General features: G+C 41.7%; 1 protein-coding gene across 3 annotated transcripts in view; it reads right to left on the reverse strand.

Annotated features, from left to right (window-relative positions):
- Positions 1-228: 228 nt before the first annotated feature.
- Positions 229-26,725, reverse strand: part of adarb1b (adenosine deaminase RNA specific B1b) — a 135,105-nt gene continuing 108,608 nt past the window's right edge. For all 3 annotated transcript variants that reach the window (XM_078263264.1, XM_078263263.1, XM_078263262.1), the window contains 9 exons: positions 24,342-24,416; positions 19,679-20,604; positions 17,331-17,445; positions 15,958-16,126; positions 15,205-15,350; positions 14,404-14,572; positions 7,844-8,025; positions 4,811-4,989; positions 229-3,508 (listed from right to left, as the gene is read on the reverse strand). In XM_078263264.1, the coding sequence (XP_078119390.1) occupies positions 3,332-3,508; positions 4,811-4,989; positions 7,844-8,025; positions 14,404-14,572; positions 15,205-15,350; positions 15,958-16,126; positions 17,331-17,445; positions 19,679-20,604; positions 24,342-24,369 (2,091 nt within the window). In that variant the 5' untranslated portion in view covers positions 24,370-24,416 and the 3' untranslated portion in view covers positions 229-3,331. The remainder of the gene's footprint in view (positions 3,509-4,810; positions 4,990-7,843; positions 8,026-14,403; positions 14,573-15,204; positions 15,351-15,957; positions 16,127-17,330; positions 17,446-19,678; positions 20,605-24,341; positions 24,417-26,725) is intronic.

Raw genomic sequence — 26,725 nt, forward strand, 5'->3', positions numbered from 1 at the left:
TTATAATTAAGGTTAAGTGTGGTAAAGCAGCCACAAAGCATCAGGGTGATGATGAAATCATTTCAGTCTTCTTCATTTAGTACACACAAAACAGTTACTATACGTGGATACATGAAATCCCAAAGCATCTTGAAGCATTCAGTCTGTACATTTAATTTTCTCCATTCTTAACAACCACACACAAACACACACAATGTGATAAGAAAGAATTCCAGCCATGTGCAAAAGTAAACTAAGAACTCTTTTATTCTTTTTTGTTCATTTTATATATCTATCTTTAGCTGTTTAGTTTTTTCTACTCGAGTCCTTTAAAAGTTTGTCATCATGCTAGGTGCAGCTTCAGTGTTGGTAGTACATGCAAGGGGGTGGGTTTGCTTGTTGGTGGAGTTTTTCACACATCGGACAACTGGAGAGAGGAAGAACGGGGAGCCGTGGCTCTGAAACTCAGAGTGGAAGAACACTGACCACTCTGGGAGTCACCGAACAATAAAAATAAAAGAGAGAATCCACTACTGCTGCAGGGCGGGGGTTGGGGGGAGGTGGGGCACTGGCCATCATCGAGGATTCACAAAGGGTTAAGCGGAAGCAGTTCAGTTTCTTGCTGTGATAGTTGCCATCCAATCCATAAACGGGGACGGTTTTTTATCATGACATCATCAGTTGACATCTTTAGTGCAGTCAAAAGAAGAAGAAAAAAACTCTAGAAGCAGGCAGTCTTGGGGGGGGGTGTTGGTGCTCAGACAGCTTTGCAGAGAGAGGGAACAGGAGAAGAACAAAGACTGGAGGGGCAGAGGGGGAGGGAAACTTCAGACTCCTGTTTGTGACGGGGTGACATTAAAGGACACATTAGGAGTATTGCTCGTGACTTTGGTCTAGGTCTACCTGGTGGGGGGGGGGGAATCTGTGATCCACATTTCAAATATTCTAGTAATTCAACTCTGGTGGAATCCCCTTTCCTGCTTATCTAATACTGACTGAAATAGAAGTAAAAAAAGAAAAGAAAAGGGTACATACAGTATATGACATCACATGTGCCAGCTTGTGGATGCCACTTTTAGCTGAGACACCTTACAGTGCATTTTCCTTTTTTTTTTTTTAAACATTGGTGGCTACAATGGGGATGAAGCCTGTTAACCCCGGCAGTGTTAGTGCCATGCTTTATGGTGCCCAGTGAGTCACAGAGAACCACTAATACTTTACATCAACATCTTCACAATCCCAGCAACAGGGAAAGAGTCAACACTGTTGTTAGGACGGGATGAACTGATTGTACAGGGAACAGACTTTTTTGTTGTTCCTTATATACAGAGAACTACTTTTACTGCAGCAATGATGATCGCAGGTCACAATATAAACGTGGCCACTGACAGCTAGAGATGCACTAAAGAAGAAGCCTGACAATCAAATGTCCCCTGTATCGAATGGAATACACAGTTTCTGTAGAAATCAAAAGTAAATAGTGGAAAATACAGGGGCAGAAACACACATGGACATCATCTTTGGTGAATATTCCACAGAGTATGCTTAAAGACGTCTGAGCACACACATACTGTAGATTGCACACACAAACGCACATACATTTCCTACTGCTGGGAAAAGGAATTAACTGTAGTTATTTGGAAACGTCCTCATTTACAAATTGCAAACACGAGGACATTTATTCACTCAGGGTGTAAAGGTCAGATCACAGAGGTGCTCTTGAACTACTAACATGTTCCTGTAGATGGAAAAGAGAGGACGACTAAAATGGCATCACACTGTAATACATTTGGTTGTAACCTACTGGTAAGAGTTTTCGCAGATATTAGCATACGTCTGTTCGTGTTACGTCACTGTTCCTCTCGCTGAGAATTATGTGCAGGGGTTATGACATGTTTAAATTTCAGACTATCAATAAAGACTGGCATAATGTGGCATCCAGTGAATGTAACTTCACGTACTGTCTGTGGCACTACAGCACATAGACCATGCCTTCTACTAATAGTTCAACTGACAGCTATCATGGATCCCAGCCACAACAAAGTGACAAGATCTGAGAGGTCTGTGTATCACCATTTTCACTGCAGTAGTATCCCCAATCCTAAAATGCCCAACTTTAAGAAAAACAAAAACTGTCCCCATCCCTCCCCCCTAAAACAAATAAACCAACAATCACAAGAAATCTAGAAAATAGAGACAAAGATTCAAAGCTGCCTGTGGAGGAAGATGCTGGCATTCATTCAAAATCATTCACTGATGGGTGCACAGGGCTCTCCACTGTGTGTTTTCTGCTCTGTAGGCCTCCCAGTTCAGTTCCCATGCAAAGCCATGGCTTAAGATCAAGGAAAAATACAACGTGCAGCACCTCCCAAAACTTGTCCCAAGACCCAGGCGAGGGGAGGAGTCGGAGAGGGGTGTGGGGGGATGAGGCTGCGATGCTCTCAACATGACACTCCCCCCCCCATTGTTCAAGTATGAAATGAGAGTGACATAATATAACTTACAGAACATATGCACGAATGAATGAACAAGACATAGAAAATCAACAAAAAGTGTACTAAACTTCTGCGACTCCTGGCCTGTACGGTATATTCTTTCCAGTCAGTGAATCAAACAGGGTCACAATATTTTGGAACATTTTTCATCTTTAATACAGGGTCTAAGGACATGTAGTCTCATCTAAGGAACGGACCAAGTAACACACACTAAAACTTATATAACTATTTTATGTTCTCTTACTTTTTTTCAGCACTAGATTTACATCCTGAAGATTTATGCATCTTTAAATTAAAGTTCGTCAAAAGTCTTTCATTTTAGCAAGTAGATTTGTTTTTCCAGGTCCATACACATTGCTTTTAGTTAACAAAGATCATGTGTTTTCTCGGCTACATTTCACCCTAAACTGGCTACACTCGTTGATCCAGAAAAAAAGACACAACTGCATAATTTTAACTTCCACATCAACGGCATTAAAAAACATGGATTCCAGTTTTAAAACAGAAAACAAGTAAGATGAAAAAAAAAAAACATCCATTAAAATCAAAATGGACAAAAATCAATATAATGAGAAAAGACATGGTGAGGCTGAGGTCCTCTGAGGAATAAGAATGATGAGCTATGAACGGTTTGTGAAACTACGCACGTTTGTTTCCACGAGTACAAAGTGCACGTGCGCGCCGACACACGGGACGGAGGTAAGTGTCTCTGTGGGCTGGTTGTTAATAGGGGGCTTTCTTTCTTTCAGCCCTGGGTCGGGGGGTGGTCTGGGGGGAGGACTGGTGGTGGTGTTGGGGGGGGGGGTGGTGGTGGTGGTGGGGGGTTTAGGAATCCCGGCTTTGGTCCCTTGACTCCCTCAGGAGCAGAGGGTGAACTGGTCTTGCTCAATGGGCTTTTTGACCCAGGCCCCCAGGCCGGCCTTGTGGAAGGCCTTGATGAGCGCCTGCTTAGCAGAGTGGTACTCTGTGGCGGCCTGCTTGGCTTCATGGTAAGAGCTGGGCTTGAGCACTTTGATCCACAAGATGGATGACAGCTGAAAAAGGGAAAGAGGGAAGAGAGGTTAAGCTCTGGATGATTTTTCTAAGTGCGTATGTACAGCTCATGACGTTGACTGCAGCTCGGTCTAATCGCTATTAGTCTACATCAACGACGTTTCATTTCCGGGATTGTTCAGGTGCCGCCGGAAATTACGCCGGATGTCCCTCATTTTGCAGCGGCACCGTGGCTCTGGCCGGCGCTTAGCGCCGCCCAAGATGATTGTGATTGGTTTAAAGTAGGGCTGTCAGCATTAACGCGTTAATTGCGATGCGATTAAGGGCCGAGCATAACGCGTTAATTTTTTTTAATGGCATTAATCGCATGCCGGCATTTATTAATTTATTTTACACTTCACTCGACTTCGCGTCATGCCTAACAGGCTACTATTTTGACCCTTTGCCGCACCGTTACTTATCATCAAGCTGCGATACTTCCTCCTGCTGCAGGCTGCAGGCATGATGGAGAAAGACAGCAGCAACACAATTCTGAATGGCGCTTTTTATTTTCCAAACGTTTCCAGACGTTAACTTTCACCTACAGTGTCAATTGTTGACGTTTCAGTTCATATTTGATTAAGCAGATCTCTGTACGAGGTCTGGGAACAATCATGTTTTTTTTTTTCTAGCATGATATCAAGGTAAGTAGCCATGATATGCATATTAAGACCCACTTTTACAAGATCCTTTCTTTGAAATGAGTCAGCTGGAAACATTCAAAAGTCAGCCAATAACAACTTTCAACCCACTCATGGACGTAGCTTAAGTCAGCTGATAAGATCTGCCAGCGACATATTTCATTGCAGTAGGCAGGATTGACGGTGGCCGGCTATATCTGTGCGTTTAAGAACCAAATGTGATTTAATGCGAAAAGGTTGTTTTAGTTCATATTTGACCAATCAGATCTCGGTATGTGGCCTAGGAACAATCACCATGCTACTGCTGGAATTCAATGTCCTGTTTGACCTAAAAGATCTCTCAGTAATGCCCTACAGGTGGGTACCCCAGCTCCTTTTACTTAATCCAGCTTTTCAAGGAAGTACGATTTGAAACTTCAGGTTTGCTTCAGGCAGATTAATGCGACATGCTGCAGCTCCTGCAACAGGAGCAGTTTGCAAATTCTTCAATTGTTATCCAAACATATGATTGATTCAACAAAACCTGACTGGATGGTAAGCCAATGGAATGTGACCAAAACGACAGCAGCCCACATTACTGATGAATATGGCTGGGTGTAAAAGTGCTTTAGAATATGGACGGAAACTAAAATGCTTCATAACACCCGAGTGCTGTGTATCTACCTTGGAGTGCAGGCGCACCCAGCGGCTGTAGAGGGCGTGCTTGCAGAGACGTGAAGCGCGACCCATGTCGTCCTTGCCTGTGGTTGCATTGATCACCTCCAGGGCCTGATCCCCCACCGTCCAGTTCACACTGAAGTTGGGCGCCTTGCCCGGCTGCCTGGCCTCTGCATTACTTATACCTGGAATCAAAAACAAATGAGGGTAAAACAGTGAGCAGCACAACGAGCCAAAACTGATTGTTGCCGTCCAAAACAAAAACATGTAAATAATTTCATGATTTTAAGGTAATCGGATAAGCTTCAGCATTCCTTCATGGGTTGTGAAAATCCTGCTTCTTATTAAGCTGAATACACCATGTAAATACTCAATAAGATTACCAGAAAAATGCATTGCCACACAGCTGAAAACAAGTTGACATGTCACAGGACAGCGATATGTTATCCCAGACTAAAACACTGTCCACATTTTAAGAAACGTTTTCCCAACAACGTGTTGGGAAAAGACCCTCAACACATAAAATGTCTTCAAGCTTTTAAGCAGAAAAAGGGACTGTAATACGATAATTACTTTCTTTCTCTGTCCTCCAAAGCTTCTGTGGGAGACACACAGGAACTTAACCGCCTGCTACCCTACTGCATGGATGTATTAAACAATGGATGAGGTACAAAACATGGTAACCCATTCTTTCAAATGACAGCTACTCCCACAGCTCTAACAGTAACTTTTTCCTTGCTTTTCTTTTGTTTTTGCTACTGAGTGGAGACAAAATACGATCCACCCAGGGGGACTATGAGGTCAGAGCCTGCTTTCTTTCAGCACACTACTGGGCATCAGCCTCCACTGTATCTAAAGCATAAATGGGAGATATATGGATGCTATAAATCCTGGTGTCTTGCTCTTTGTGTGTGTGTGTGTGTGTGTGTGTGTGTGTGTGTGTGTGTATTAAGCTTCTCGGTTCCATTTGGCAGCACTTGTGGCAGAAGATGATTTAAAGGGGATGAAATCCTCAGCGCTCTAACGCCACAGCCCTTCACCGCTAAAAACTCTCTAAAGCGGAAAAGGTTAATAACCCCATACTATTATCTCCTTTACCCGACATTTAGAGAGCATGGGAGGAGGAGCAGGGGGAGCTGCATATAGCTCCAGGCCCTGTGAGAAGCATCACTTTACCTGTTTGTTTTAGAGTTAAATTAGAAGTAGTTTTTGCTGTTGTCCTGTGCTGTTATTCTTATTTGTTAAAACGTATGACTTGCTAAACTCTAGCGATTAAAGGTGCTCTAAGCGACGTTGGGTGACGTCACTTCTTGTTGACGTTCGAAGTATTGTCTAGGGTTGGGGCGATGTCCCCTAAATTGGCAGTTGACGATGCTCACAGTAAAACATGGCGATGGTCGATGATATCGTCGTCGGGGGGGGGGGCTTAAGCTTCCACTTAAGGGGCCCATCTTGCACCCTGCGCAGCACAGCGCAAAGCAAGTGTCTTTGCTAGTTTAAGACCGACGCACTTGTCAATTTCCCGTCCAGCGCCCACGACTAAGATTAGTGTGTCTGACAGGGTGGGACGTGTGGCATCACGATGGCGGCTCTCCATCGTGATGTCGGCCAGCCATCACGATGGACGATGATATCGTCCATCGGCACAACCCTAGTATTGTCAAACAAATGGAGGCTAGCTCGCCCCTCCCTCCTCCTCATCCCGTCCCCTCCCCCTCCCTTCCGCGCACTAACCCCACAACCCCCACCCCCAAATCCTTCTTGTCGGTTATTGGCTGGAACGCTGTTTGTTATGTTTGGTGGTGCAGGTTGGTGCAGTTTGTTTTTGTTGGCGTTTGTGGAGCCTGGGCTGTCTACAGAGACAGCGTTTTTTTTACAGTGTGTTCAGGGGACAGGCAGCTAGCGGACAGTGAGGAGATGTTTGCTGTATGTGACACAAAATGTTGTAGCCTAAAAAACGCGTGGCATCGCTTAAAGCACCTTTAACACAAAAACTGACTGCAATGACGGCATTGCGCCGTCTTTTGTTATTGTTTTGATTGAGAGACCCCTATGCGGCAGAAAATTACATATCGTGCATTTAAGAACCAAATGCCATTTATGCAAAAAAGGTTTGACAAACCTAACACTTCTTCTTCTGAACAACCAGAAGACAAAAAATGAATGCTACATCTAAAAATAGAAAATACAACAAACAACAACAAAAACAGCAGGAGCCCTGGTCTATATGGCCTTTTTAAAAGGTCAAGCCAATGCTGGAAATTTACACAAAATGATAAAGCTATTCAAATTCCACAGGAACTAGGTAAATGTCAGCTCAGCTGTCTTTCTGCTGTGGACTGACCAGTGAGGAGGATGAATGTGTTTACTGTCTTACTCTCTGATATTTAGACAGCTAGAGTTTGATTGGCGAAGATTATCCTTAAAAAAGATCCCCTTAAAACATGACAATGTGAACATGATCATGCTTTTACCTCAGCCTGAGGTCTTGTTAAGTTTAGTCTACAGTATATCAACAACGTTTTATTTCAGGGATTGTTCAGGTGCCGCCGGAAATTCTGCCAGATGTCCCTCATTTCGTCTGGATGTCCGTCACCTTCCGCTTTCTTTGTGTTGACATTTTAAACTCCGGTGGATTTCTGAGGACTATGGTTAACTGCTCCTCAGATCTCTGCAGGGTAAATCCAGACAGCTAGCTAGACTATCTGTCCTATCTGAGTTTTCTGTTGCACGACTAAAACAACCTTTGGACATACACACGTTCCACCAAAACAAGTTCTTTCCCGAGGCTATTTTGCAGAGGCACCGTTGCTCCGTCCGCCGCCCAAGATGATTGTGATTGGTTTAAAGAAATGCCAATAAACCAGAGCACGTTTTTCTCCCATCCCAGAATTCTGTGTGGATTCGCCAGACCCTCCTCAGCTACGCTGTGGAGGAAGGTCTGGCAATGCGCAAATATGTTAAGTTAACATGTCAACATTTTTCAGCAGAAATCTGATGTTATTTCCCCATCTAGTCCACATCAAAGTAGGCACTCACCACTGAGAAGAGGCCTGTTGAGGGTGAACTGCTGGGGCAGGTCCTCGATATCTGCGATGCGCTGGTACATGGCCCTGGAGAGGTGGTCGCCATGGTAAAGGCTGCCAAGGATGATGCTGGAGAAGTAGATTGGCTCTGTGAAGTAGCTCATCAAAGAGCCCTGGATGCCTACCACATTCCACCTGCAAAACACACACACACACACACACACACACACACACACACACACACACACACACACACAGACACAGACACACACAGTTATTCAGAAGACAAATAGTCTCATCAGACCGAGCCAAATACCTTGGTTTACTTCTCAACACTTTATACACATTCATAAATATCAGAAAAAAATCTACTTCACACATTCAAACAAGTTGCATGAAGCACACCTAGATTCCACAGCAGTCAGTTGCATTAGCATTAACTGTTAAACACAATATGTATCTGTGAGCTCAAACACCAGCTTTTCTACCAATGTTTTATTCTCCTTTTTCATGGTTATTACACACTGTCAACTCCTCATTGTCCTGAACATGAAAATATGCTTTACAAAAATCCAGATGACTTTCAATGGTTGACATTAGACAGTGAAAATTATTGTAATCAGCCTAAAAAGTGCCCGGAGACTGTATGACAAACATGAAAAGAAGATTAAGTTTCTTCAGCATCCAAAGCGTTCGGGAACTGAGTATACAAAAAAAACAACCTGTAGGATAATGTGGTACGTGCATAAGTGGACACACACATACAGCCGCATAAGCAAAAATATATATTAGTACATAGCCAGCCAATGCAATCCACCACACACAATCACAACAGTTGTATACTTTCTGAGGTATCCAATTTCATTTTCCACAAACTTCTTTGTATTTCTATGCTGTGTCATTAGCCATCTCTTCCCAGTCATTTTCCCATTGACATGCTCTGTGAAGCATTGCCTACACCAACCCACTAAGAGAGAGAGAGAGAGAGAGAGAGAGAGAGAGAGAGAGAGAGAGAGAGAGAGAGAGAGAGAGAGAGAGAGAGAGCAGATACAGACAAGAAAGAGGGATGGAGATGAAGAAAATATGAGAGCGAGGAAGGGAGAAAGATGACAGAGAGGGGTAAGGAAAATGAGAGAGTAGACCAAGGGAGAGAGCAAAAGTTCCATAGAGATGAAAGACTTAAAGACTAGGTTGGTGTATGTTTCCACTGACTGTACCCTCTGTGTGGCATTCAACTCCAAGCTCATTTATGCTTACAGTAACAGTACAGTAACAGTACACATCTTCAAAAACAAAAGCCACAAATAAATGTCAACATATTGACGCTTGGTCAGGACCCCTTGCCGTCACTTCCTAACTCTCTGGGTCCTGCCCCTTTGATGTCACTTTTTGACACTCAGTTTTCAACATGTAGGATAAAATCATGTTTAGGGTTAAAAAATGTACAAGAACGGGACACAAACCCCGGTCAAACCCCAGGGTGAAAGTCCTGTGCTGTTTGACCCATCCACCACCCAAACCTACCTCCTTCAGCGGATTTTCGGTCTTAAATACTACTCCCTACCATGATTGCTCTTCATACTACGCCATCTTACAGCGCCGTGGTCGAGCAGCTGCTCTGCCTGGTGCGACCTAGTCTATATCCATGACGTTTCACTTCTGAGATTGCTCCGTTGCAGCCGGAAAATCCGCCGGAATTCACAATTTTTGGCCGGATGTCCTTTACTAGGTGCGTCCCGACAGACGCTAAAGGGTGCCTTGTGTGTTGGTATCTGACGCTGAGGGCCAACGACCAGGCATCAGGTATGTTGACAAGGTGGGAGTGAGAAGGGCTTGCACAAATACACAGTTCATATTTAGTTTTTGTTTAAAAAAAAAAGAAAAGAAATAATTTCCTATTTTCAGGTGCGATTAACACACATTTGGTGTATTTACCAATTTACAGCAACAGGAAGGTGTATGTGGGTGAAGCTATAGTGCCCATGTTCATGGTAATTCAAAAAAACATGTCACCAAGAGCAACAGTGTGGCTCAATGTCTTTTTTTTATTACTTTTTGGACAACAATAGAGCTCAATGGCACATCAGAATGAGCTATAAGAGGCTTCGGCTAAACAGGCAATACTTTCACTTTCACAATGTTTTTATTCCCCTCATGGACACAGACTCTCACTCAGCTTTCAAGAAAAGCATCAATTTTTTTTTACAAACAATTTTTCAAGCACCTTGCTTTGCTTGCACATATTGTGAAAGCAGAGACACTGGTCTATAGTTGGTCAGGCTTTATCTCCCGTTTTAAAAAGTGGGATGACCTTTGCTGTTTTCATCTTATCAGGAACTATACCTGTACAAAAGGAAAGATGGAAAATATAACTAAGAGGTTTCAGTATACAGTCAACAGTTTTTTTCACTACAATCATGTCCAACCCATCACTATCAGTTGATGTCTTGTTCTTTTGTTTGTTTTGCTACAATTGATCTTATTTCATTTTCACTCACTTCTCCTCAAACCATGCACTGCACCACTTTACGTCCCCATTCCAGCCACCTTCAAGTTGTACATCATTACTTTTATTAATAGTGTTTGCCAAATTGGGCCCAACATTTACAAAATAGGAGTTCAATTAATTTCCCACTTCTTTCCTGCTTTTTATAACCTTATTGTTGTCATTGATAAAATGATACTAGAAGTTAGTAGGATGAATTCATAGTTTGTTGGATTCGTTGATATAAAAAAAATATAGATTAGCCTTTATCTATTAAGGACCACTAAAAAAAACAAAAAAAAAACAAGACACTGACAGTGTGATGATGAGCTCTTCCCATTCTCCCTTTTCGCTTCAGGCAGACTGTTGGAGAGTGTGTGAAATTACCAACATGGACCCAGAACAATGAGGAATATGCAAGCATAAGACCCCAGGCTAGTCAGAGATGCCATCGTCTCCATATGCAATATTCTGTGTGTGATATAGTGTGAAAATGAAATCTCGAAATTGCATAGCTGCGAGCATGAAGCACACATTCAGCACAGTCAAACAGCCTTATAAAATTGTGCAGTAACTCACACACATTTTTTCATCACAACAGGGTAACACAAACACACCTGAAAACACTCTAAAAGGCACACGCAGTACATAGAAAGAACCACAAACAAGCACACACACATTTGGAGTTATGTTTTCAGAAGGCATTCAATTTCATTCCCGTCAAACATCTCTGTATTTCTTTTTTTTTTTTTATCTTATTCAAAGAACAGGGTAAAAACAAGTCAGTAGGTTTACATAAACAGCTGTTAAAAGATATACAGACAGGAGGAAAAAGGACAAACGGAGAGAAATAACCCATAAGAGCTTTGGCTGTTTGTTAATGAGCTCATTCAAATAGCACTAAAGGCAGAGAACTGCTTGTTCTCACTGAAGCCGTGGAGTTGGGCATGTAATCAAAGGAAAACGAGAGGAGAGAAAACACTGTGTAAGCAGGGAACATTATACGCATGGTTAAAGTGTGCCAGTCAGTTGCTGTGTTAAATAGCAGGCCTGTGGCTAACAATCACTCACACAGGGACAGAAGCAGGTGGGCAGCAGATTTCTCACCTGGTTAAAAGCTGTCATGGGGACAGAAGGAGACGCCTTGCATATAGCAGTCTTTCCCTCACATTGGAAGAGATGTACTCATAATACCAATCCCTTATCTTAACTGTAATGGATTGATTTTCTGATGCTCTATATCAACTCCAAACTGCAGTCAACTTTAAAATATCTCATGTTTTTCTGTGTTTTCTAGTAAAGCTTGGCCAAAAAAAAAAAACAACACATGACAAAATGTAAGACTTCCAACCTATTTTGTCCTCTACTGACTTGGATCGCTCCACTTTGGACAACCGCAATCACAAACCTGAATTGCTAGCACCAGCTCTGACACGCCAAAAGGGCAACAAGACTTCTAACACGGTGCAAACAGCGTCCGCTACTCTGTCGACATCTCCCTCATCAAATACATTCTCGGCGTTCAATCACTCTGTGCGTTCAGGCAAGGTATTACAATCCTGGACGGATGAGGAGGAAGAGGAGGAGGAGGAAAAAAAGGGGCTTGAGAGAAGAGTTATGGAGAAGTTTTATCGTTCGTCACAAGGGAGGCACAGTGTTGCCTTGAACATGGACAGAGACTAAAGACGCTATGATCTGCCTGCAAAAATGCCCCAGGGACAGAGGATCCATCAATTCAGCTGTCCCTGAAACTCCCTGAAGAAAATGATAGGCTTGAAATGACAAAGCGAGGATATAATGCAATGTATTGCAGTATGAATAAATAAAATGCATACAAAGAATATCATGAAACGCTATGGCTAAGTGTGCTAAAGTAAAGTATAAAGTATAAAGTTATAACATGAGAATGAAACATATTAATGTGTAGTATATACAGCAAAAAGTACATTCTGCTTAAAAAAATAGTTTGACATTTTGGGAAATTTGCTTATTTTAAGTTGAGAGTTGCTCGTTATCTTCAGTAAGTGTTCTGCTACGATGTGGAATTAGCCCGTGTTACGACGTGACATTTGGAGAGAGAGAGAGAGAGAGAGAGAGAGAGAGAGAGAGAGAGAGAGAGAGAGAGAGATACATTATTGTCTTGATAATATTGCTGTTGCTGTGTTTCTTATTGCATAGCTGATAGATTTGCAGATTGTTTAATATTACTTGTGCAGCCACGTGTTGATATTCAGGTTGTGTTTGCTAGCAACGTGCAATCTCCAGTAAACAGACTAGCGCTCTGGAGCCACATGCTTAGCTATTAAAGGTGTATTACGCTTTGTGCTCCGTTATGGATATGTGTGCTGTAATAGATGTGGCTTATTCCCTGGTTTTTGTTACTGAGCAATATGTTACATTTATGTTCATTATTACAGAGAAATGAATGTAATTCTTAGTATTGTTTCTTGTTATATGCTGGTGGCTATAACATTTAGTTTTGGTAAATAATGTTCATAGTAAGTCAGATGCTTATTAATGTGCATTATTACTTGCTTATATTTCAGAACCACATCCAACTTCACATGTAACGTCAAATACAACTTCATAGTTAACTTCATGTTGGAGTTGTAAATAAATCTTCCTGGATCTCAAAGTCAGACATCTCTGGACTGGTTCAAGTTCTTACCGGACCCCCTACAGCGGGCCGGTGTTTCAGTAGCCAGTTTTCAATAGTTTTTACAAGCCTATTGCCTATATTTTTGTAATATAATAAACACTATTACACTTTTTGAATCAATTTCAGCTTGTGTAGGCCTATCAGTGCTTTCTGAACATATTGAACACACTTTTAAAAATACTGCGATAATACCGAAAACCGCGATCATTTTGGTCACTATAACCGTGAGGTTAAATTTTCATACCGTTACATCCCTACTGCTAGGTAGATTTACCTGTGGAGAGAGCCAGACTAGCTGTTTTCCCTTGTTTTCAGTCTTTATGCTAAGCTAAGATAAATGGCTGCCTGCTGTACCTTTATATTTAGTATACAGACACAAGAGTGTCAATCTTCTCATCTAACTCTTAGCAAGAAAGTGAATAAACACATTTCCCAAAACGTTCAAGCGTTCCTTTAATGATTTTCTGTGAAATTTGAAGAACAACACAACACAAAACAGCTGCTGTTATTCAAACTGGTCCAGCTGCATCCTTTTTATGGAGCTCAGGCAGTATTGGTTTTATTTACAGGGGTAGTTGCAGGGATACACGAGAGATGATTCAGGTAGGATTAAGTCATCGGCCAACGGGGAAGACTCCATAAGAAAAGATCTGAGCTGCCACCCCATCTATGGAAACACACAATCTTCCTTTGATTTGTTAACTGGAGTCTGTGTTTTAGTCCAATAAAGGGCTAGAGAACAAAACAGATGCTGTTATTCCAAAAAACAACCCCACTCAATCACCACTCAATAACTAATGTACTGATTGAAGTGATGTGGCTGTGTCTGAATCTGCAGAGACCCTGCCCTCAGCCTGTATTTTTCGATTTTCTTTTTATTTGTCTGGGTGTGGGACGTTTATGGGCGTCAGCAAACCTCTGGGCCCTATGTGGGTATGTAACCCCTAGCCAATAACAACACACGAGTCTAACTCACACACACACACACACACACACACACACACACACACACACACACACACACACACACACACACACACACACACACACACACACACACAGAAACAGACAGGATGAAGCTCTGCATTCACTCATAATCCAGCAATGTGGCACCTTTCCGCAGAGGCGTGGGAGTGTTTATTTGTGCTTCAGAACATAACTGCCGCGAAACAATCAGAAAATAATGTTTTATTTCTCTGATTCACTGCTTTGTTCGGCGCTCCCTCTCTCATTCACTCTCCAGCTTGCTTGACCACAGCTGCACTCTCTCTCTGGCTCCAAGACGGGGAGGAGGGGCCAACTTTGAACGCTGTCGCTGAGGGTTTACAATACTAACTACATAGTATTTTTACTATAATATAAATCACAAACAGTGTCTGCAGTCATATTTTGTAAGGGCTATAACTGAACTAGGTTTGAACCAAACTACCTTGCAATCTTGTCACTGCAGGACATGGTGAGTAACCTCTCCCCCTGCAGCACCCCGTCCCAGGTCTGGATGGTGTTGCTGGACCTCACAGGGATGGTGCCCTCTCCTGACTCTATTTTGGTCCTTAATTGGCCCCGTGCTTTCCTGTTGGGATGTCTGTCTCCTTGGTCTGAGTGAGACAAAACAAGAAGAGAGAAATACAAAAAAGAGATACATACATAAAAGCATAAAAGTGTAGAATAAATCATGGACTATTAATGTGCAAAGATCTACAAAACGCCCCTCAACATAAGAAAACAGAGATTCCAAGAAAAGGAAAACGGAAAAATGGCTTCCACAAAAGCATGACCTATTATTTATTATTATGTTATCAATGTTTTCTGCTGTTCCACCAGCAGGCGCCATCTATTCAGTGACTAATTGAATGTGGCTGTTTTCTATTCAGTCTGCCATGTGCAACAGAAAACACTTTGACAAGAGTAAGAGGGAGGTTAATCAGACAGACAGTGTGGGTGGGCTGGGTGGGAGAAAGACTGATAGAGACAGACAGCGAATGACAAAAAGCTCTAATTACTAGAGCCCTGTTTAAATGTGTCAGTAATGCGTATTTGGATTCGGAATAAAATTCTAATTAAATGAAACCAATGATAAAAGGACAACCTACAAATTTAATTAAAAAAAACCCAACATCACTGTTGTTGAAACTGAATGCTGAACTAAGACGAGACCAAATTAAAAACATGTCAGCTGAGCTGAGGCTGTTGTGAGGCAGCGAGCGGATGCACTGCGACCGCCGTGTACCTTCAACTCCGGCCTCGTGTGGAGAGAAGATCCTGGCGTCTCCACAGGGCGAGGTGCTTATGTAGAGGTGGAACTGAACGTTTTCCTTTAACCGGTAGCCTCCCTTGTCACACTGCATGAATATCGACTTCTGCTGGTCCTCCTTGCTGTGGTTGGGACGAAGATTCAATAGGCACATTTAATTCAGGGCTAACAAACAGCAATATAGCTAATTTAACTGCACTTAAAATGGATGGAATCAGATACAGCAAAGAGCAGTCTAAATACAATAATTAGATTATCAATAGGGCTGAACGATGAATCGTTTTCAAATCGGAATCGCGATTTGAAAGAATGTGATTAGCTAATTGTGAAGGCCGCGATCAATCGAATGTGCAATATTTAGTTGAATGTTAGGTCTAACATTTGGGTTAACATTTTTTATTCCTCTTTTTGGTATTATAATTACTGTTTTTTTCGTAAGATAAATGCTGGAATAATAGTTAAATATCAGTTATTGCTGGAAAGTCATATTTATGTTCCTCTCATAAAGATACAGAGCAGTTTTGTTGGTGTCTCATGTTATAATGTTCCATGACATGTTTTATCTGTTACACAGACAATATTGAACTTAAGCTAAACTTTAAAAAAACAAACAAACCGCAAATCAAACCGTAATGGCAATATCTGGCAGAAAAACCGTTCAGCCCTAATAATCAATACAAGTAACCTCCCGACACTAGAAACTAAACAGAACTGACAGCGTCCACTGACCTGAGGAAGAGCTCCAGCTGAGTGTAGAGGTACCTGATGAGTGAGCGTCGGGCGATTATCTCAGCATGGCAGTCATTGAGTGCCAGGCCGCGGTCGCTCATGTACTCACCGTTGATGCATTTGGTTCCCGTGGAGACACATATTACCTGTGCTTCCTTCACATCTGTCCCTGTTGGGGGAAGAGGGAACAGAGACTTATCAGGTAATGGACACACACTCTTAAAGTACATACTGGACATATGCCACTGGTCCAAATTGTGTTTTAATGGCCTTGATGGGACAGAGTGCAATCCTTTGCAAACTTGTCTGTCACAGTGATCATTTTCTATTCTTTTAAAATCCAACCTCTAACTATTGTCCTTGTCTAACCCTGCAGGGTGTCCAGACAGAGTGACTGTTCTCACATTCATCTGCTGAAGGGGTTTCTCTGTGCTCACCTTAAATCTCAGTTCAACACGTGTACCTACAGTATGAGCATGATTTTGTGACATCACAGTTTGTAAGCCAATTGTGGTCCATTATGCAGCTTACACAAATGTGGAGGTGGAAACTTGAAGCCACTTTTCAATGAAGTAGGAGAAACGTCTTGTGTCCAGCATTTTTTTTTAAACTTTTTTTTTTATTAAAGATATTTAGCACTTTGGCATTGGTTTTTCAATGAAAAGTGCTCTACAAATAAAATGTATTATTATATGATAGTTTGAGTTTTTGAAAAATATCTACATTTACATAGATTGTTTCAGGCTTTTTCAGTGAGGAAGAAAAAGAAGAAGTTCTTTTTTCTTCGGTTTAAAACGTTTTGGTCAAACACAAACTATTCATCAAAGCAGAGTTTGTCTTAGTTATGTCTTAAAACATGTCCAGAGGAGATATTTAACTAATTCATATACTGTTGTCTAATCTATAACAAGGCATCATATTTTCTAAGATTATCATATTGTTTTGTGTGCAAAATCCTAATTTAGACACTAAATTAAGATTGTACATGCAAACATATATGATGAGCTTATCAAAAAAAACAGTGAGGTATAAAAAGGCAAAGTAATGACATTTTCAAAGGAAGTACAAATACCTAAAATACTTCAGTACAGTACTTGAGTAAATGCATTTCCACTACTGGTTATAGAATTGAAAAAAAAACAGTGGCTGTTGTTTAACTCATAACTGTTGTTGCATATGCTGAAAAAAAAAAATAGGCCATTCATTTCTCAGTGAAACATTATCATACGGAGCAAATTTATACGTGAAGTGAAAACATTGTCAGCTTTTCTCTATGAGCCTTGCAACCTACATTTTCCTTTTAGTAATACTTGAGAATTGACTGTCAGTGCCGTATTTTGGAAGCACCAACCACCTTTCCCTCTCAAATCTACCTGTTGTCATGACGACCCCTGCTAGGACTTTTCGCCGTGCATGGGGGGAGGTGAAGTTTTCTGTCAGCTCACTGAACTTATCCACCACCAGGCGAGAGACTGCATCAGCCAGAACCTGGAATCACACACACACACATACACATACATACACACAGCCACACAAAACGCAAGCTTGTGTCAGATGTGTCAGTTTACAAAGCGCGTCTGATGTTATCCTCCCCTAGAGCACCATGTACCTGTCACAGTGTTCGCATTCAGCTCCAAACAAGCGTCGAAGCGCAGAAACGGCAACAAGTGAAACTGGGTTGACCCCCTGAGGTATATCGAACCCTCTTTTAAGCAACACTGTTGTTTGAGTTTGGCTTGACAGTTATAATTTACCATCTCCCTTGTGACAGTGAAGCAAAAAACCAAACAAGTAAACCTGAGCATCGGTGTGAACAAAGTGTTTGTCGACATTCCACAAGGTTTAAAACAGCAGGCTAAACTCTGGGGGAACCTCAAGTGAATTTCACACTTATTTTGTTATTGGACAGCCACCTTCTCTTGCTGGCTCTTTATCCATTGCTAATGTGATGGAAAATGATGACAACCGAGAGGAGAGATGACGGCTGGATGACCACGAATTAAAGAGATTAGTGTAATATTACTTCCCTGCTATACTTTGGAGTCATCCACTCGTAGCCAGATCATTTGACTTTCCAATGCCAAGGTCTTCTCTGGTGTAGGAATGACTTGATTGAGATTGAGTTAATCTCTAAAAATATTTCCTTTTGGGAGTGAGTAACAGAACACCAAATTTTCTCAATATGCGCCAACATATGTTTTGGTTACTTTTATGGTTTGCGCATCAACAAAACCACTCAAACTATAAAAAACTAAGCTAAAGTTTACATGTTTTTTTGCAACAGCAATTGACTCCGACCATTTGTCCCCATTAGTTGCTTGCCAGATGGACACAGGCTGCAGAAATCAAATACCAAGCGACAGAGAATAAATAGAGCAATTAGTGGGGGCACTGTCGTTAAAATGGGGTTCTTGTTGGATAAATTAGTTGACAAGTGGAGAGAGTGAGTAAAGAGAAAAAAGAAGCCTTTGGGGAGGTGACTGCTGACAGTGTGCTGTGCTGATTAGCTTTGCCGACTGTGTTATCTCGCTCCACACAGTGGCGTGGCTCTGACAGTCACCTCTACAGTGGCATCAAAAGCAACAACCTAGTGTCCCTGCCCACCTGATGTAAATTAGGTTTTAAAGACACAACAGCAGCGTTTGACAGGTGGATAAAGACTATGTTAAACAACAATGCTTTCTTGTTTAGTTCTGGCCACATCTTCTGTCAAGTCTCTGAGCAGTAACTGACCAAATGATACTACGATTATATAATATCATCAGATCATTTTAGGAAGAGGGGGTACAATTTTGTGCTTTACCAAGATTTAAAATGTACATAACCTAGGGAGAAGTAAGAGATGGAGCAGGCACTGGCATCTTGAGTATCTGCGTGACAATGATTATCTGATCTGGATCAAATGTGTAGTGTTGAAAAAAGAATCTTTTAGAGATGTGCAGCACCCTGCACTTCTGAAACCCATCGCAGTCTTTGTGATTTCAACTTCTGTCATATTCTAATTACTGTTTCAAGCCTATGGATGATTGTCAAGATCAAGTAAATGATCCAATGACAGCTTTAATAAAGGCAGAATGATAGTGAAAATGATGTGTAAGAAATGTCATTGCATCTTTTTAAAAGCAAGTTGATGAGATCTGCCGTTACTCCCCCAAAAATGAAAAGAAAATTCTCACAACTTTGGGAGTTATTTCCAGTGATTACCATTTCGGTGTCTAGAATCTCTTACAAGCCGAAAGGTTATTTCAGTGTGTCCAAGACTACTGAATGTCTTCAAATTGAAAAGCCTTACATTGCACATGTTTGCTTTTAAGGGCATTCTAACATGCTAAATCTTTTTCAACTATTGCCAACAAAACTGTATTATGAAAAGCTTTCAGGCATGATGCATCCTATAAAACCTGATACATGCTGTAACTTCAGATCACAACCCCTTTACATAGGTTTCTTTGGCTTATTAAATTCACAAAAGAATGTGGCCACTCATATTTGATTCATACTTCCAAGGCCTGTAAAACTGATGTTGCGTCAACCTGAAAACTCAGTGACTTCACAAAAGAAAATGTAAAACAAGGTAGACCTTTTTCAATACACCGCTATTGAAGAAAGCATGTGGCTGATGCATTGTGTGTGTCCCAATTGTTCAACATCTTGGTGAAATAAATTAAATGGTTGGATTTCTGATCTGGTGAGAATCTCTACAAGAAGAGAAACATCTTACCTGGGGTAGGTGAAGCTGCAATCCCTCTCTTGGTATGGGTTGCCGGGATGGAGTCTGGTCTAGCTGCATGTTGAAGAGAGCTGAGAGGGCGGCCTGCGCTGCCCGGGCTTTAGCCAGCTTCTTGTTGCGCCCTGAGCCTTCAAACGTCTGTGCATCCACCGTTACTGACATCACAAAATTCTTGGCATGACTCTCCCCGCTCTCTGAGACAAAGTCATATTTGAGGCCTGGCCTGAGCTCATTGAGGATCATGACTGGGTTTTTGCCACTGGAGGGCGAGCTGAATGTCGATGGAGGGGGCAATGGGGCCTGGACAAGGTTGCTGCCAGGTGGTGTGGGCAGTGGATACTCCCCTAGTAAGTTTAAGGAGCTGCTACCATTAGAGCCTAGATAGAAGGATTCTTCAGGTGCGGCTGGTGTCTCGAAGCCATTGAAGAGCATGTCTGGGAAGTCAGCTTGGTCAGATGTAAAGTCTGTGTTCACTGTCAGTGTTCGACCCATTGCCAGGTGTGCCTCAGAGGCATTGGGGAACTGGACGAAGGAACGCAGTGCTTTCTCAGCTGCATTTAGTTTAGCCTTCTTCTTAGTTGGGCCCATGCCCTCAAACATCTGTCCATTGACCTCCACAGTCATGACAAAAACTGGGGCATGGACTGGTCCTGTCTGAGACAGCAGTTTGTACTGTAGACCCGGTTTGATTTCGTTCAACTGCATCAGAGCATTCTTGGGCAGGACCGGCCCCGGGGTTTTCTTGCGCTTCTTGGCCCGGAACTTGGAGTGTGTATGTCCATTGTTCCCCTCTTCCAGGGGGCGCTTTCGACTGCCCAGGCCACTTCCATTGGGGAGCTGCTCAGCCACTCCCACCCCATCTTTGCAGGACACGTTGTCCAGGTTTCGGTTTTCCTTAACATCTGTGCTGCTCGAACCTGCGGTGCCCAGAAAGAGTAACTTACAACGCCTTCGTTGCAGGATCTTGTAAATGCAAAATTTATAGATTCCTTTATCACTCTTTGGAACTGAACCAATGATTTGTGTTCCTTTATCAAAGCAAGAGAAGCTGGCTTTTAATTTGATTGAACATATTAACCTATAGTCTATTGATATTACTACAAATAGTAGAACATCAGTACATCTACTGTTGTTAAATGTATGCCAAGTTCTTAGAGATGGTCAACATTTAAAACAGTAAAGGGATTTTTTTGGACTATATTTTGGTTATATGGTATTTTATTTTAAAATTAACCTATTATATATCTTTATAATTAAAGTTGTATTTATGAAGGCTTGCTATTCTCATGTTCAGGGTAAAGTGGGAGAAATATATTTTCAACAACTACTATACACTTCAAAGGTCGCACAGTGTTATGGGCCTCACACATAAATGCACAACACTCAACACAGACGCACACAAAGCTATTCCTCATCCACTCTATCAATATTAATCGCTTGAGTGCCCACAGAGAAATTAGGTACATTTTAAATGTTCAGTTTGAAACTGCGAGTCCTGAAATATACTCTACTGGGGAACACATATCACTGAAACCAGTTAGCAAAGTGGATGGAATATTGGCAAAAATTTTCATTTATAACATCCTTCAGCAAAGGCTTGATAGGTTACTCCTTGCGGTACTCAGGAGAAAGAGAGGCCGCAGTGTGCATGAGTGGGATTGTAGGTTGGGTTGAGGGAGTGCAGGGGAGGAGTGCAGAGGGAAGAGCTGAGAACCAGGCAAACAGGAGGATACATCAAAGAGGCGGAAGGAGAAGACTCCACCTACTGCAGGATCCTAAAGTCTTGACTGGTGAAACGGTGGGAGGTTAAAAAGCTGTTTACCCGTTTTACATAAGATTTTGAAAAGAATGACTGTCGTATTTAAAATGAGGAAAATCTGAATTAGAAATTTGTATCTAATGAGGTGCCATTCATAAGACCCTGCGCCTCTGAGATCCCCCCCATGGAGCTTGTCAGAGAACACAGCGTTTTAGGTTGCGAAATGTGCTGACATGCCGTTACCATCTGCAATACTACAATTGACATGTCTAAAGGCAACAAGAAAGACACTTATTCCTAAGATCAAGAACACAAACTGCATATCCTTCAATTCATGAGCAATATCGGCACTGAAAACATGCAATATATTTTGGTGTTTGCATGCATTCTGCAAACTGGTGTTTGGCAAATAAACAAGGGAAAGGAGGGACAGCCTAACTGTGCACAAAACAGCCAAGAAGAACTATCACCTATCACAATGCTGATGGGTGAAATGTGTGTGTTGGACAGGGACCAGTGTTTCCTTTAGGATTGTCTTTTAGCAGTAGGGGCAGGTCTGTCCGAACAACAACGCCCCCCTCCCCCAGCCCCCCCAAACGTCAATATGGAATGAATTAATCTGCGTTATTTTTTTAACGCGTTATGTTTTTCTCAGATTAATTAATCGAAATTAACGCGTTATTTTGACAGCCCTAATATATACACATAATGACTATAATACTATGTTTTTCATGCCACCCTTGTGCACGTAATGAGCCCTGCAGGAGCCGCTAGCAGGGCTTTTGTGGGTATTGTTTGTCCTCATCCAGTATCCTGGATGATCCAGGATATCCAGTGTCCTCCCCCATGTTTTTGGCGGAGCTGTTCGTTTAATAGTCGACTCAGAAGAAAGCGAACGTTTTGACAATAAACTACATCAACACAACAGTATGTGGAGTTAAACTGGACGGGCCCAATAACCTCTGAATAGTTCTACTTGTTGTTAAATAGCAATGTGAGGCAACCGCGACTACATTTTTTGTACAGCCCTATTTCTGATACCGTGGTGGCAGAAATTTTGCCATGGTGGGCCGCCACTACAAAATCAACATAGAGGAAACACTGGGGACACAATCTCAACAACAACAACCTTTAACCACCACAGATGCTGCAGCATTAGTTGAGAAATCTTAGCTGTGGTGGAAAATTGTACAAGTTGAACGAGGACACAGACTTTCTAAATGAATTGTTTTGAAATATACAGCATGTAGTACTGTAGCTCATTACATTTCTCTGCAAAGGATAGAAGTCATAGAATTTTCAGCTACTGCAAATTGGGGAGTCCACTGAATTAAATGCATAATAGTATTAAATACACATGTTGAGCAAGCGATCAATACCTCTCATATTTGTGGGGTATAGGGACCAATAAGCCAATCAAAAAAATGTAATCACACCCTAAAAAACCCTAGCATGCTGCTCAGACAAATACAGTGAATACAATGGCACACAGGAAAAAAAACTGGAATTCCCTTTCTCTTTTACAAAATGTATCATTCAACACAATTAAACTTTCTCTACTGGGTTACAGTTGATACTATTAATTTTCTAGTATAGTAGCTTTTTTTTGCAGGATATCCAGTAGTACTCCAGGGCCTAAGACCATATCAGAGGACAAAAGCCATAGAGCAACAGCCACGACCCCATGCATTGAATTATTGCACACACATGCAGTTGTGGTTGTTATCATGCTAGCGTCTGTGTAATCAGCACCCATTATTTATGCAAAGACAAAACATCCCATATGGTTGGATCTGTCAGAGTTTAAATTCCCTGTGAGGGTTGCATGAACCACATAACGCTTTTGTTGGGCTTTTGATATGGAATGATTCATGTGATTAAAGAATTTCAAGAACGGCAAAGGTTGTCACATAAAAGTTAAAAATTCTTTCATGTTTTCCTCTGGTCTTCCCTTGGTATTAAAGAAATTGCGTGAGCTTGGGCTGTGTTTTATCTTCAAATATATACTTTGACTGGCAATAGAAATGTAAGAAAGATGCTTCAGAGGCTTTGAAAGACAACAGAGACCATTTTGTAACTCTTCTTATTTGACTTAACACAACAAAAACAGAGCATAAACACTCAGCATGACACTACAATAGGAACTGCTCGTTTGTAGGGCTAGGCTTTGTTAGGGCACTGCTAGGATGACAGCTTTCTTTGATTGTGAGTTCATAATCGCTAAGGTGTGGAGGAAACACATTCAGTCCTGTCGTTCCGTGCCTTCTGAAGCTCAGTTACTGAGTTCAAACCAAAATGTCTAATTAAAGTTCAATAAGCTGGAGTGAAGAGGATTTTCTTCAGAGAGAAATGGAGGTAGAGGGACTCGGTAGTATGACCTGAAAACTCTCAGATGTAATGATTAGTTCTTCCTTAAAAAGTTTCCGTAAAACCAGCTGTGTGTGTTTGTGTGTGTATGCTCTGTTCTGTGTCTTGGTTCAGGTAAGGGCATATGATGGCTGGCATCATGCTCATGGGAGGGCAACTACTGGAATTTAACTAGCGATAACACAACATATATAAACAGTAGTTTCTGTTATTCAGACATACCTTTTGGAAACATATTTATATGTACAGGTTAGATTTGCATTACGTTTTGTGTTGTATTGCACTTTACTTTATTCTATGAAATGTGGGCTAGGCAGACACTATGCTAATAATTGTGTAACATAGGTGAGCAAGATGTGTTCACACTGATTACACATCAGAGAAGGACAGGAGGCCACACAAGGGAAGACATGCGGGTGCACAGAAAGGAGGGAAACTAAAACACAGGCAGACATTTAGAAGTAGAGACTAGCTATTGCTTGGACAGGAAGACAGACAGAAAAATGAGAAAAATCAGAGTCAACTCACTCATATTCTCCTCCTCATCCACATCCATGGTCACAGGTTTGTTCTGACCTGAGAAAAGGCTTGCCCCCACTGCACCTGGGGAGAAGAGGACATAAAGGTGGACCGCATAAGCAGGTGCAAAGTGACACACATAAACACATTCAAAGACCTTGAGTGGCTACAGCGGTGATACATATCTTGATGCACCGGCACGCACACAGAAAGAAAATTGCACATATTGCACTGTGTAAGTAGGCTGTGATGTAGGCTTATAAATATTCAGAGACTCAGAGATATCACGGTGAGAGAGGAGGCCAGGGCTGACAGGCCTTAATAGCAGGAGCAGTCTATTGTGACTTTAATATCCCTCCGATTAGACCTAATTTCCCACTGCCTGCTGAGAGATATACAGCTAGTGACATGGCCAAGTTACTCTATTACCGCACACACATACACACATGACTTATCCCAAGGTGGAGAGTGTGATTAAAGCTCCATTAAGCAATATTTTTCACACAGAATCAAATGATTTTCTGCAATCTGAGATGTTCGCTCATACTGCCAATTACACTGATAATGAACACCCAACTCTGAGGCCATATATGTTGTTGTTTTTTTGCCATTTTACATGTATTTGTTGAATCCAAAGCAGCAAATGAGTGGCTCATTAAAAAATCCAAACATACAGCAAACGTTTTCCTCTAGCCTTCTTGAAACTATTGGTCAGTGTTTGCCATGGTATAAGCCAACAATGATTGGGAGATAGGAATGTCAACTTGATCATCACTCTCCGGATGTGAAATGCCAGGGGTCAAAACCACATCCGTCAAGGCTGAACTTTTAAAACATTCATTCTTTTTTTTTTGGCCATTTGATGGCAACAAGGGAACAATCACTTGGCCATTCCCACATCCAGCAGAGGTGGAGCAACATTCATTTTTTGAGTCTTGTTTTTTGGCCACTTCATGGATTTAAGTCTGACATTCCCTCTCAGCTCTGTTTTTGGTACCAACTTCTGAGGGAAATATCTGGCTCTTTAGCTGCTAAATTCTCCCCTGTGTTCACCAGCTAGTTGCTGACTGTGTCTGTCTGTTGTTTGGTGCTGGGCAGGTAGTGAGTGGCAGTAAGCGCTATATAAATGTAGTCCATTTACCATCCATTTAACCTATAACAAAGTGTTCGAGTTTGTGTCAACCATAAGGTTTAGGCTACTTTTGAAAATCATTACAGCCTGCTGGTTATCAAGTTTCAAATTCAAGTTTTTATTTTAATCATCTCATGCACAGGAAATGCAGAAGCAGTCGTCACTTAAAGTCTTGGGTCTGAATTTAATGATCTCCAAAATGATCCCCTTAGAGAAGGGGCTTACTTGGAAAAGTTGAACCACTGGATCACCCTACACTGCTAATTACAGAATTAATAGTTAGAGTAAGAAAGTTTCAACTGCACGACTTCCCCCATTGTGCTCCCCCACCAACCACTTGAAAAGTCATGGCGCGACAAAAAAATATTGCTGAGAGCAGGGCAGATGAGTGCCGACTGATGAAACAGACTAACAGAGTAAGTTAGATGAGAGAAAGAGAGGGTTCACGCAGCAAAGAGGGAAAAGGCAGAGAGGCGACTGACGCAAAGAGACAGAGAGAAAGCAGGAGAAAGATGGCATTATGATATAGAACAGATTGTGCTGATTCTATTCCTCTCTCCACCCGTCTTCCATCAGTGGCCCCATTCCTCAGCCAGACACTTGCTTAAGCTAAACTAAATGAGCTAATTAATCTGGGCTAATGGTGGGTGACAGCAAATATGCTAGCACAATTATCACCCTATTAAAGATTCATATTCCAACCCATAACTGAAAATGAAAAGGTGGGGTGAAGGGAGGATGGGTGGGAGTAGGTCCAACAGAGTGGAAGATGAGAGTCATTTTTCTCAGGTAGCAGGAGGCAGGTGCCCCCGGCCCCCGCACACACTCATCCAGCAACTCACAACCCCTAGCACTGCACGCACGACAAGTCGCACTACTTACAGGTTGTTACTTCTGCAGTTCATGGTTCTGTATGATTTTATGTTAAATTATTGGATTTAACTTGACAACAATGAATAGTTTTAACATCATAAATTGGTCTTTTATTGGTCTTTCACTGTCAAATAAAGCCTATTGTCTCTTCATGCTAATGGTGTGGTCAGATGTGGGCAATTGTGGATAAAAGAATTATATTCAAAATATCTAAGTGTAAAACTAAATATAAAACAAGACTGTGCTTTTGCTCGCATACTCCTTCCTCTTCCTTTACTTCCTCCAATACACACTGCTGTGTAGTCTCATCAGCACGCAATGCAAATGTGGCTGTCAGTTTTGATTTTTTAGATGAGACCGCCTTGGTCATAAATCTGTAACTATTCCT

The sequence above is a fragment of the Sander vitreus genome, chromosome 11, assembly GCF_031162955.1.
Source record: "Sander vitreus isolate 19-12246 chromosome 11, sanVit1, whole genome shotgun sequence".
Taxonomy (NCBI): domain Eukaryota; kingdom Metazoa; phylum Chordata; class Actinopteri; order Perciformes; family Percidae; genus Sander; species Sander vitreus.